The sequence below is a fragment of the Patagioenas fasciata genome, chromosome 10 (genome assembly GCF_037038585.1).
Source record: "Patagioenas fasciata isolate bPatFas1 chromosome 10, bPatFas1.hap1, whole genome shotgun sequence".
Taxonomy (NCBI): domain Eukaryota; kingdom Metazoa; phylum Chordata; class Aves; order Columbiformes; family Columbidae; genus Patagioenas; species Patagioenas fasciata.
The window spans coordinates 6,646,229-6,659,686 of record NC_092529.1 but is presented as its reverse complement, the minus strand read 5'-3'; the positions used below and the strand labels follow the sequence as shown (position 1 = coordinate 6,659,686).

General features: G+C 53.3%; 1 protein-coding gene across 1 annotated transcript; it reads right to left on the bottom strand.

Annotated features, from left to right (window-relative positions):
- Positions 1-1,174: 1,174 nt before the first annotated feature.
- On the bottom strand, positions 1,175-12,899 carry LOC136105916 (uncharacterized). Its single transcript, XM_071813338.1, has 11 exons — positions 12,809-12,899; positions 11,317-11,577; positions 10,485-10,766; positions 10,097-10,381; positions 9,879-9,975; positions 9,703-9,746; positions 6,237-6,524; positions 3,780-4,061; positions 3,392-3,676; positions 3,149-3,245; positions 1,175-3,026 (listed from the first exon to the last, which is right to left on the bottom strand). Exons 1-11 carry the CDS (start codon positions 12,879-12,881, stop codon positions 3,020-3,022), a joined length of 2,001 nt encoding a protein of 666 aa, XP_071669439.1. The 5' UTR covers positions 12,882-12,899; the 3' UTR covers positions 1,175-3,019.
- Between the last annotated feature and the right edge of the window lie 559 nt (positions 12,900-13,458).

The window sequence follows — 13,458 nt, the reverse complement described above, 5'->3', positions numbered from 1 at the left end:
ACCCTGTGTCTGTGCGTCTCTGTATGCGTCGCTCTCATTGCCGCATATATCATGCCAGTTGTTGCTTAGCCTTGTGTGCTTCACAAGTAGAACCTCTGTGTTTAGATAACATAGGCCTGTGACAGTCTTAAAGGGACCTTATCAAACATCCTTGAAATTCTGCTCTACTGCAAGCCATCTTTTTCACCAGGGCTAGTTCAAAGGACACAATTGTTTCCTGACAAGCTTCCTTTATGCCCCATAGGAACTTGATAATGTAATGGTATTTCTGGCTTTGCTTGGGAGACAAGGGAGACCAAAGTCTTTGTATCACAGCCTGGTAGGGTGAAACCCATGTAATGGTCACAGACACGGCAATCCAGGTCTATGAGCTGTGCAAATCCCAGCAGAAAGCTCCTTTCTAAAGCACTCATATACTCTAAACATAGGAGAGAGATGCTGTTGTGCTTCAGCCTCAGCCAGCAACTCAGCCCTACACCACTGCTCTCTCACTGCTGCCCAGTGGGATGGAGAGGAGGACCAGGAGGGTAAAAGTGAGAAAAGTCATAGGCTGAAGTAAAGACAGTTTAATTGGTAAAGCAAAACCTGCATGTGCAAGCAAATCAAAATAAGGAACTCATCCACTACCCATTGGCAGACAGGTGTTCTCCCATCTTCTGGAAATTCAGGCTCCATCATGCCTAATGGTGACTTTGGAAGACAAGTGTCATCACTCCAAATATCCCTCCCTTGCTCCTCTTTCCCCCACGCAGAGAACAGTTCATGAACTGAAGATTTGAACCCCATCTGTGCCTTCTGCCCACCATTTATATGTGTGTGTGTGTGTGTGTGTTTTAGGAGGACCTACTTTCTCTATTTAATGTTTATGTGAGAGCAAAAACAGCGCAAGATTAGAACTAGATGAGAGCACTAATACCAAAATGGTAAGCAACACAGACAGCTCTAACAACACATTTTAACCTGATTGCCTTGTAATAGGCTGTGATTAAATACCACAATCAATTCCCTGAATTAGTTCCAGTTCAGAAAAGAAAATAATTAATTCAAGCCTGAAAATGTAATAAATTCTGGTGCAAAAAGCATTTTTCCAGATTTGTAAGGAACATTCTGACAGGCAAGTTTGAAATGATGTTACTTTAATACATAATTACCTATTTAGGATATTGGACAGTAAAACATAGAATTTGGTTGCTTATAGTACATACTTGTAGGATAGGCTTTGACCTAAGATGGGTTTGAAGTGTCAAACTTGGATCAACCGGCACATTGCCCAAAGCAATCTTGCGCTGAACCACCTTCAAAAAGGCAGTGTATTTTTTGCATTTGTTAGGCCTTTCTCTCATGATATGTGCTGAGACATGCACACAAGTACCTTTAAGACAGAATTGCTCCTTGTAGAAGAACAAAAGCCAGGAGCTTGCTCCTGCTCTACCAGCTACACGGTTATCAGTGACCCCATAAGCACGACACAAACCAGGGGTTTGCTTCTACCCTGTTAGCTACTTCATCTACCAGCGGCATCACAAGGGCCTTCACAAGCCAGGTTCTGCCCCTGCCCTATGAGTTAGTCAGCCACAAGTGAGATTGCAATCACCTGCACAAGCCAGTCCTAAGGTTTTTGGTCATCACTGGTACGTGCTGGTGGGATCACTGCTGTGCGTGAGGCTTCCTGAGACCTGCCATTGCAGGGTTGTTAAGAAAAACGCTCTGCAAAGTCTCCGAGCCACCTTGTCTGGCAGGGATGGGAGAGCTTCTGTGTACAAGGACTCCAGATCCCGCTGGTGGGATTTCCGTGATGGAAACGAACACTGCTGAGGACATGCATCCCCAAAGCCCTCTGGTACACAGTGTCTGGGCACGCTGCTGTGAGCCAGTGTCACCAGCACTGCTCCAGAGATAGGAATGTTGCTTTGTGTGGGCGTTTCAGTCTCCTGGGGAGGGAGCCACTGCCTCATGGAGCTCCACCAGTGCATGGGTTGAGCACATAGCTGTGCGCCTGCACCCCAGGGCCTTGCTCGACCAAAGCACCACTGCTAAGCACATGTCCCTGATCCACACCACTCTTCTGGCTGATAAAAATAACATAGCACTAATGTACTACTACTACTAATATATATATATATGTGGAGATAGAATATAAAATAAAGGATAGTCAATGCAATTCCTCACCAACTCCATCCGCACTGAGCAGCCAGTGCCAGGAAGGAGCACCCTTGTCCTGAACAGCCGATCCCAGAGAGAAAAGAGAGAGAGAGGCAAAAGGCCCAGAGGCTTGTGCAAAAAGGCAGGATGGCAGAAGGCCAAACTAAAGGAAGTCCCAAACAGAACTCTCCTGAACAGGTCTCCATCCCAGATCCAAAAAAACCAACCAAACAAAAGAAATGAATCTGAAGATCCCAACTGTCCTTAAATACAAGGCATGATGTTAATGGCATGGAATATTCTTATTGCTTAGTCTAGATGCCAGTCAATGTCTGCCCCATCTATGCCCCCCTTACAAGCCGCCTCACACCTGTGGGCAGAGCTCTCAGAACATTAACTCTGTCCCAGGGTGTTACCTTCTTGTTCTCAAACTAAATCCAAGCATCAACTGTGCTAGCTGTGAAAAAAGATAACTGCATGAAGGAAAATGAACTCGTTTTCAGGCAAACCAGCACAGACAAGAGGAGAAGTGAATTCCTGGAACATTCTTTAGGAATCACTGGAGGACTGCATGCTGGGCATGTTCAAGAAGCTTAAGCTTGAACTATCACATATTGATTGCGAAGGCACACATCATCTGCCCAAAGGTTTGCTTGAAGAAACCAATGACCGAGTCAAACTTGCTGAGCACATATGTGAGCACTAGGAACCAGATGCTGTTGCTGTCTCCTCCAAGGGTGAGGAATTGCATGGACCTTCTCTTTCTGTCTCTCTCTTCCCACATACATTTGAGTGTTAATCAGCGGGTTTTTATCAGGGAGAGGTGGGGAGGCCAGTGTGGCCCCAAGGCATCCCTGGCGTGGTGTGTCTTGTGCTCTCATCTCCTGCAGAATAAGAGGAGGTGGGTGAGGCTGGACCAGGACAGGCAGCCCTCACCAGGCAGCTCCCACCCGCCGTGGCCTGTAGCTGATAGGGCTGGTGCAGCTGGGCAAGGAGGAGACCTCACCTGCGCTTGCAGTGCCAGATGGCCCCAGCGAGGGCTGCAGCTGTGGCCAGCAGCACTGCAATGGTGATGCCGACACTGAGAGCTGCCTTGGAGCTGTCTGGAGGAGAGAAGAGAGAGGGGTTGCGGGTGCTCAGGGAACCAGGGATCCATGGCCAGAGCTGCTGTCAGAGCCTGACCCACCATCCCACAACCTGACCCACCTGTGCCCACACCCTGCATCCCATCCCCACAGGTGGCACCTACCCCAGGGGATGAGGAGGCTGCGGGTGCCCAGGCTGCGGTGGCGCACGCGGCAGGCGTAGCTGTGCCCGTCATGGGGGGCCACGGCCAGGACACTGCGCAGCTGGTAGGTGAGGTCGGCGTTGGGCAGGATGGCGCTGGTGTTGGTGGCCGGGCCTGGCGGCACCTCCTGGCCATCCCGCAGCCAGGCCACACTGATGGACCGCGGGTAGAAGCCGGTGACGCGGCAAACCAGCAGGAGCTGGGCTGGGCTGGGTGTGCGGGCGAAGACGGTGGCCACGGGCAGCTCTGGGGGCGAGAACAAAGGGATGAGGGGACCCCCAGTGGAGACTGCTTGGCTCCAGTGTGTGGGGGCTCTGGGGTGGCTGTGCCAGGGTTGGGGTGGTCTCACCTTGTCTCTCCAGATCCGCCCTCCCGTACTCGATGAATTTCTTCATGTGATCAATACAAGTGACATTGAGAAGTAGCTGCAAAGTCTCAGAGAAACCGATGAAGGTGTTGAATTGCCTCTCAACTTGAGCTGCCAACTCACTCTTCTGATCCCTCTTCCAGAGCTTGTTGTCCACATCGAAGCTGAGGAAGTCATCGGTGTTGTAGGCAAGTCGGTAGAATTTTGTATAGGAGCCATTGGGATACAAGTCGCAGCCAGCCGTGCATTGGAACACATAGGGGTCTGGGGGGATGATGGACATCATGAGTGCAGCTTGAGTCAGAGCCTGAAATTATACCTGCCTCTTTGACCACAGCCCTTTCCCTCTTCTCTCTGCACCCCAAGTGATCCTCCCTGCGGACAAGATGTGAAAGGCCAAAGTACGTTATTAGCAAGAGGAGGTCTAAAGAAAACACTGGATTGGTACTTGTTGAAGGTGACTAATAGGGATGAAGAAAAAGTGGGAGCATTCGATGATTTTTTTTTCTTCAGTCTTTAATAATACTGATAGACCTTGGGCTGCCAGTCCTGAGTCAGAGGACCACAACTGCAGGAACAGTGACTTTTCAGTTGTGGACACTGAAATTGTAAGGGACCAGCTGTATCAGCTAAATGTTCACAAGTCCGTGGGACCTAATGGAATTCATCACAGAGTCCTGAAGGAGCCAGCTGATGTTGTGGTAGGACACCTCTTATCATCTACCAAAGGTCTTGGGAGTCTGGGGAGGCGCTCATTGACTGCAAGCTGGCCAATGTTATTCCAATTTATAAGCAGGGTGTGAGAAAGACCCAGGAAACTACAGACCTGTGAGTCTAATCTCAGTTCCTGAAAAAATTTCAGAGCAGATCATGCTGGGTGCTATTGAAAGGCATTCAATGGACAATGCAATCATCAGGCACAGTCAACGTGTTCACAAAGAGAAAGTCTTGTAACTGATTTGATATTCTTCTAAGATAAGGTCACCTGCCTAGTAGGTGAAGGGAAGGAAGTAGATGTAGTTTTTCTGGATTTTAGTAAGGCTTTTAACACTGTTCCTCATAGCATCCTTCTGGACAAGCAGTCCAGCTGTGAGGTGAGGGGAATCATGGCATGCTGAGTGAAGAAATGGCTGAAGGACAGGGCTCAAAGGGTTGTAGTGAATGGGGCTACATCTGGCCAGTGACTGGGCTCAGTCCTAGGGCTGGTGCTGTTCACTATTTGATCAGTGATCTGGATGCAGGAGTTGAATGTGCCATTAGCAAGTTTGCTGATGGTAGAAAACTGGGTTGGAAGTCATGTTCTGTGAGGAGCAGCTGAGGACTCTGGGTTTGTCTAGTTTGAAGAAAAGGAGGCTGAGGGGTGACGTCATTGCTCTTTACAGCTTTCTGAGGAGGGGATGTGGAAATGGAGGTGCTGATCTCCCTGGCATCTAGTGACGGAGCACATGGGAATGGTTCAAAGCTGCTTCAGAGCAGGTTCAGACTTGACATTAGGAAACCTTTCTTTGCAGAGGTGGTTGATGCCCCACACCTGTCACTGTTTAAGAAGCATTTGGACAATACCCTTAATAATTTACTTTAGCTTTTGGTCAACCCTGGAGTGGTCAAGCAGTTGGACCAGATAATCCTTGTACATCGCTTCCAACTGAGCCTATTTATTCTATTCTATTCTATTCTATTCTATTCTATTCTATTCTATTCTATTCTATTCTATTCTATTCTATTCTATTCTATTCTATTCTATTCTATTCTATCCTATCCTATCCTATCCTATCCTATCCTATCCTATCCTATTCTATTCTATCCTATTCTATCCTATTCTATCCTATTCTATTCTATTCCCTGTTCCCTACATTCTACATTCTATTACCTCATGTCACTGCTCCGCTTTACACCAGGTGGAAACACTGTGGGTGAGAAACCTGTCCTGAGCCCTGTAGCTCATCATCCTCCAGCTGCCCTAGGCCACAGAGGGGTTGGGAGCCATGACAAAGCAGGAAGCACTGCTTTGGGTGAGGATGGTGGCATTCTGCCTGGTGCCCTGCCCTTGGTTAACCAGCACTGCAACAGTGTACGGGGCCAGAAGCTTGTTACAAGGGTCCCATCCCACAGACCATAGCGGAGAGGTCCCTTTGACCCTCTACTCCACTTTCTCAGATGACTTCTCCGGTGGGATTTGGGGTGCTCAGAGAGCAATAGGCAGGGAGTGTGGTGTGAGGGTGTAAGTACTGCTAAATGTGCCAAGGTTTGTCCTGGGAACTAGGATGGCCCCGTGTGACCTCCACACAGCATATGGTGGTTTGAGGCTCTTGCTGGTGCAGGATGAGTCCCATTCCCTGCCCTCCTGCCAGCCCTGGTTTGGGAAGGCGGTTGGTGGTGGCTCTGAGCTGCTTCTCACAGCTCCCTTGGATAAGGAGGTGCTGAGCACCTGGTACTCACGGAGTATCTGGTACGGACTGGCATCACTGGACAGGGATAAGATGAGGTTGTGCAAGTAGATCTTGAATAGGTTTTGCAAGTTTTCCCACTCAACTTCAGGCAGGGCTGGGTAGACCCATGGGCGGAGGTAGCAGAGGTCCCTGGTGTATTTATGCAGGGTAGCAAAGACGATGTCCTCCAGGGTAGCCCAGCTCGAAGTGTCCACAAAGCTGGTGTTGTGGAAGATGTAGGTTTGGAAAATGTGGAGTTTACAACATCCTGTGTGGAGAGCAGGGAGAGGAACCAGGACTGGGGTGCATGAGGATGAGGGAGGAAGTCAGGGGTCTGCTGGCTCCAGTGCTGGTGGGCTGCCCCAGGAAGAAGGCCATGTCCCTGGGTACAGGCAGGGCAAGATGGGGCAGACAGGAAGTGCAAGGGAAATCCCCTGCTTTCATTTGGCTTGCAGTTTCTGTCCACAGCCTCTCTGAGCCTCCCCCTGCTTCTCTTATTTCCATTTTTTAGCCATCCACTGCCCCAATGCGATCTTCTGGGAGCTGTCACACAGCTGTGTGGAAGGGATGGCAGAGGGCAACTCGGTGCTAGTTTGGGGCAATGCTTCCCCGGCAAGGAGCATCTGCGCCAGGACCCGGATCCACCTGCACACAGTGCAGGAGCTGGGAGAGCTGGGAGGGGAGGGCATTTCACCCCGATTTAGGGGCTCCTGGGCAGTTCTTGAGACTGAACCTTAACAGGAGGCAGGCGACTGAGTTGAATGCTGGAGTACTGAATGAGGGTCTGGAGGAAGCCAGGCAGAGTGAACCCTGTTTTAGAGCAGTGAGCGCCCCCCTGGTCAGGGCACAGAGAGCCCCTGCCACTGGAATGGGAAACATAGGATGGGGATGCAGGTGAAGACTCATTGTAGCTGCAGGAGGAACCTGAGAACGTTGTTTCATGGAGGGGGAATGCAGAGGATCCAGGGACCCTTTGATTGCAAAAGAAATGATCCCAAAGGCTGTGGGTGGTGCCCAGGACCTGCTCAAGGGGTTGGAGCCCAGTGCAGGGCTGAGAATCCCTGCTGCCCACAGGCTCCCTGCAGGAGGAAGGTGTCTTTGGGGGCACCCCAGCACCCCAGGCCTGGCTGAGGGTCCCCTTGCCCCTTGGCCGTTCAGGCACCTGAACCCCAGTGCCAGTGGTACTGGGCTGGGCAGGACGGTGTGGAGCTGGGAACCCCGAGCAGGTGGGCAGGGGAATGAGGCATCTTAGGGTGCTGTAGGGTGGGGGGTGACCTCTTGTTGATGGGGAAACTGTCCTGTCCATACCCACCCCCTGCCACCAACATGGGGTCCCGCAGTGCAGGGATAGGAGAAAGTTGGGGTGGAACGGGGCTCCCACTTACCCTCTGGGTCTGCCCACATCCCTTGGAGGTTGAGGAGAAGGAAGAGGAGGAGGAGGCCACGAGGGGGCTGCATGATGCTGGCGGCAAGCGTGCAGGTGCAAGTGTAGCAGAAGGAAGGGGCCAGCCGAGCGTGACGGAGCACTTCACCCCAGGGCTGCTCTGACTGAGAAGCTCTTCTCGTGCTGGTGTCATGAGGTGTCCCTGGTAGCCAATGAGGCTGGTGCTGAGGTTTTGGGGGGGGCCTGGCTGGGTGTGTTCCCCAGGGATGCTTGTGCGGCTGGTGGGGGCTGGGGCGTTCTGGCCAGTGCCAGGGGAATTTGGTGGGTGCAAAGTCATCCCTTTTAGCTGCAGAAGCACCCTGATGCCAAGGAAATATAGGCTGAGCCCAGCCTGTGGTGGCCTCCACCTCCTCACATGGTAACCCCCGGGGGTTTACTCTGTAGACAGTATTGGGCTTACGGGGCAAGGTTTTGGTAGCAGGAGGGCTGCAGGGGTGGCTTCTGTGAGAAGATGCCAGAAGCTGTCCCCATGTCCAACAGAGCCAGTTCCAAGACAGACTCACTTGCTGGCCAAGTCTGAGCCAATCAATGATGTTGATAGTGCTCTGTGATGATATATTTAAGAATAGGTAGAAACTGCGGTGCAATGGCAGCTAGGAGAGATATGTGAGAATATGTGAGAGAAACAAGTATGGAGACGCCAAAGCCAGAAAAGGAGGAGCAGGAGATGCTCCAGGCACTGGAGCAGAGATTGTGCCTGTGCATCCTGGTGAAGGATCACGGTGGGGCAGGTGGATGTGCCTGAAGGAGTCTGTGACCCTGTGGAGAGGAGCCCACACTGAGGCACATCTTCTGGAACAACTTGTGACCCTGCGGGGAACCCATGCTGGAGCAGTCCATTCCTTGGGAAGGAGCCAAGCTGAAGAAGTTAGTGAGGGACTGTCTCCTATAGGTGAGACCCCATGCTGCAGCAGCGTGAGGAGGAAGGAGCAACAGAGACAATGCATAACAAATGTCAATCCCCACTCCCTATCCCTCTGTGCTGCTTAGGACGAGGAGTTAGAGAAGGGTGAAGTTGAGCCTGTGAAGAAGAGATTGATGGGGGAAAGGTGTTTTTAGATTTGTTCTTATTTCTCATTATTCTACTCTGACTTAGACTGACAATAAATAAAATCAGTTTCCCCAAGCTGAATCTGTTCTGCCCATGATGGTAACTGTTTGATTGATCTCCCTGTCCTTATCTTAGCACACAAGTCTTTTGTTATATTTTGTCCCCCTTGCCCAGTTGAAGAGACGGAGTAACAAAGCAGCTTGGTGGGCACCTGGTGGACAGCCATGGTCAGCCCACCACACCACACTTCTTGGTGGCATGTTGCTCAAAGACAGAGTCCCCCAGACCCTCAGTGTGGCTCTTTCATGGCTGTCAGGCCTATTGGGAGCCTGACTGTCCCCTATCCCTACAGCTTTTGCAGAGGCAGGAGTCAGGAGTGGAGGAGATCCTGACCCAAAACCATCCTGGAGAGAGGGTGAGATCAACACTGGAGCTGGGGTGGCTTTGCATCTGCTCAAAACGCTTCCCCACGTCAGAGGATTGAAGATGTCACTTGGGTCCTCCCTTCCCCTTCTCTCCCCAGCAAAACAGCTCAAATCCCTCCGTCTTTTCTGAGTTTGTGACTTGCTCCACCCTCCATCACACTCAGCAGCCTCACACTGGTCTGGCCACAGGCTGTCACTGTCCTTCTGCCAAGGAAAGACACTGATCATGGAGTTGCCGAGATGTGGGAGAGGTTGGCGGAATAATTGCTTCTCTCCTGACATGCCAGGTGGGATTGGCCAGTGTCTAGGGAGAGTCTTCCTGGCCACAATGGGGGGTCCTGCAGAGCACTGGGGGGTTTCCTGGGGGGACCTTGTGATGGGGGAAGAAAGGTGAGAGCCACAGTAGCCACATGCAGCTGGAAAATTTGTAGCTCTTTAATGTGGTGGTTTTCCAGAGCAAACTGCTGTCAGTGCTGATGGGTCAGAGATAGGTGATGAGATGAGCAGAGAGAGCCAGTGGTGAGAGAGCTCACTGCTGGGCAGGCAGCCAGGCCTCAGATGATGAATTCCTGTTCTCCTGTGTGATCTTGGCCACCTTTCCTGCAAGAGAGTCCGCTGTGAGCCACGCTCAGGGCCAGGGAGTTCATCCCTGCAGAGCTGCTGCTGCTGTTACTGCTGGCCTGACCCGTCTGTCCAGAAACCTGAGAGGAGATGGTGGGAAGGAGACCTTACCTGCGCTTCCACCACCAAAACCCCCCAGCAGAGAATGCAGCCGCTAGGAGAAGCACTGCAATGGCGATGCTGATGGTTGGAGCTGTGCTGCGGTTTTCTGGCACAGGGAGAGAAGAGCACAGCTGTGTGAGTGTGGCAGCACCAAGCAGGGGCTTCCCCTCGCAGGGCCAGTGGCTGCTGCCCACACCCTGCATCCCATCCCCATGGGTGGCACCTACCCCACGGGATGAGGAGGCTGCGGGTGCCCAGGCTGCGGTGGCGCACGCGGCAGGCGTAGCTGTGCCCGTCATGGGGGGCCACGGCCAGGACACTGCGCAGCTGGTAGGTGAGGTCGGCGTTGGGCAGGATGGCGCTGGTGTTGGTGGCCGGGCCTGGCGGCACCTCCTGGCCATCCCGCAGCCAGGCCACACTGATGGACCGCGGGTAGAAGCCGGTGACGCGGCAAACCAGCAGGAGCTGGGCTGGGCTGGGTGTGCGGGCGAAGACGGTGGCCACGGGCAGCTCTGGGGGCAAGAGCAAAGGGATGAGGGGACCCCCAGTGGGGACCGCTTGGCTCCAGTGTGTGGGGGCTCTGGGGTGGCTGTGTCAGGGTTGGGGTGGTCTCACCTTGTCTCTCCAAAGCTGCTCTCCCGTACCTGCGCAGGATGAGGATTTGGCTTGGGCAGGTGATGGACAGAAGGTGCTCCAGGAGCCCCGTGACGGACTTATGGCTGTTGAGGGTCGTGTTGACCAGCACTGCTAGTTGGGATGGCTGTTGTGGCTCCCAGCGCTGCCTCTCCACCTTGAAAGTTATGAGGTCTCTGCCGCCCTTCCCAGCATTGATGAAGCCCCAGCTTGTCCTGTTGGGGTGCAGCACACAGCCTCCGCGGATCTGGATCACCAATGGGTCTGCCAAGGGCAGAGCCAGCGGAGAGGTCCTGTGAGTGTGTGGTACATGGGCAGCACAAGGCAGGATGTGACTGGAGGCGCATGCAGGGGAGCAATGGGCAGCAGGGAATGGGGCCATCTTTCAAGAAGCCCCAGACACTCTGCAGGCCCTCAGTCCCCTTGGAAGGCTGGAGTGGATACAGGGCCAGCTAATGTGGGACAGTTGTTCAAACAGAACATAGTCCCCGAAAATGTTTCCCCTCAACTTTATCTTTCCCTGATCTGTGCTGTGCAGGTCCTGCAGCCCCAGTAAATTTGGTGGCAGCTCCCTGGTGTGCAGAGGGCTTCCCCTGTGCCAGATGGCAGGAGCCCTGAGGGGTTTTTTTGGTGTGCTGCCCTCCCCACCTCTGCTAGCCATGTGCTATACATCAGACACAGCATTTTCCATCACCCATTTGGGAGGTGTCGCGCTCTGTTAAACTGCACAAATGCCTCCTCAGGGGGAAACAGGGCACAGATGGAACCCAGGGAAAGGGGCTGAGGCTCTGGTTGGGGTTGTCCCTGTACTCACAGTCCAGTTTCGCCCGCTGGGCTATCTCTTGTACGTATCGTACCATACTGCGCAGAAAGTGTTTGTAGTGGGGCATTATCTTCTCCATATCACCCTCGGCTGCGGCCTGGCGGGCCCAGGGCCAGTGGAAGTGGATGCTCCAATTGGCAGGATCCACTGCATATAGCGGCACATCGTCCAGAAGAGCCATCCCGAATACCTCAGGAGAGCTGACGTTGGCAAAGAGGCCGGTATGGAGCAGCTGGAGAACCTGCGGCTCTGCTGGAGTAGAGTATATGGATGGGAAGAGCTGCAGGAAAGAGGAGGCGAGAGGGCAGGGGCTAGAGGGGAAACAGAGGATTCAGATATAAGGAAAAGATTTTTTATGAGGGTGCTGAAACACTGGCACAGGTTGTCCAACCCCTGGAGACATCCCAGGCCAGGCTGGACGGGGCTCTGAGCAACCTGATCTAGTTAAAGATGTCTCTGCTCATTGCAGGACTAGATGACCTTTACAGGTCCATTCCAATCCAAACTATTCTATGATTCTACGCTCTTCACGCCACAACACAGGGCCCCCCAGCAGCCTGCAACCGGCCCTGCCTGAGCAATCCCCCCAGCCGTGTCTTTGCTAGACTTCCACCTCCTTGCCTGCTCAGGGTCGCTTTCCTGTCTGAACTTCCTCTGCTTTTGCTGCTCTTTTTTCTTCTCCATTTTACTTTCAATAAGATATTTCTCTGTTGTACAGTATTTCAGGCACTTTGTCCTCTCCCCTCCGGCATTTCTGCTGACTGGCTGTGCAAAGCAGATGGTGGGGAGCACCTCAGTGCCTGTTTGGGGTGATGCTTTCCCCAGAAGAAGCACTTGTGCCAGGACTTGGATCTACAAGAGACTTGCACATGGCACAGGCAACGTGTAGGATGGAGGAGGGGAAAGGGCATTTCATTCAGATTTTGGGACTCCTGGGAACTCAAAGAGACTGAACCCTCACAGGATCGAGAGAGTAGCCCAGCCCAGAGATCAATCCTGCGTTCAAATGCCTGCTGGTGCACATCCCTGGAAACATGAGGTCTCTCAGGACTGCGGTGGAACCCTCTGTGTGACGGTAGCGCAAAAAACAGCCTCTCATAGGTGCAGCCCCACAACAAACAAGGAACTGCTGGGAGAGTCCCACAGTACCATGTGGAGCTGAGACACCCCTGGTGCCCATGTGTCCCCCTTTGGGGGTACCCCTGCACCCAAGGCCTGGGTGGGGACCACTGGCGCCACTTCTGCTTACGTGCCCAAGTACCTGTGCTGGAGGCGGTGGGGCATGAAGTCCCAGGTTGGAGGCAGGAACAGAAAGGGTGGACAGGGACAGGGTACCTATGGGTACTGTGCAATGCAGGGTGGCCTTCTGATGGTGGGGATCATCCTCCACAATCAGGAGCCTGGCTGTGCCTCCCCCGAGGATCCTGTGGGGTCCTCCGGCACAGGGGTGAGAGCGTTTGGGGTGAGCCGTGGTTCCACTTACCCTCTGGGTCTGCCCACATCCCAGGGAGGAGGAGGTGGAGAAAGAGGAAGAGGAGGAGATGAGGGGGCAGCATGGTGCACCCCGCGAGGCTGAAGCAGCAGCAGCAGTGACTGTGGGAGGAGGAAACACCCACAAGGTCCCACACTCAGCCCTCCCCAGAAGTCACAGCGGTGGCTCTCCGCCAATGGGACTGGTGTGAATACATCAGGGAGGGCCCCAGGGATCCTAGCTTGGGGCTGGCGATGTGTGGGGGAGGGGAAAATTGAAATAAGGTCTCGAGCATGAAGTGCCATGACAGGCCGGGGAGAACCCAACCAGCAGCAGAGGGCAGAAAAAGGGGGGCCCATGAAACAGCACTAGGAGAAAACCGGTGCTCAAGGACCTGATCTGGGTTCCCCTGGCTGCCCTGCACCACAATCCCACCTTGCCTGCATCCTCATTCTTGTGGGATGCACCAGCTCCAATGGAGATGACAATGGCTTTTGGGTTTTGGCCCTGATTGGAGAAGACGGCTGCTGTACCCAGCCCTGCATGGGGAGAAGGGCTGCTTTGCTCCCCCAGAACCTCATGATCAGGCTCCTCTTGCACCATCTGCCTAATCCTGGGGATGAGGCTCTCTGGGGGGGAAGGTGATAAGCAGTTCCTACCCA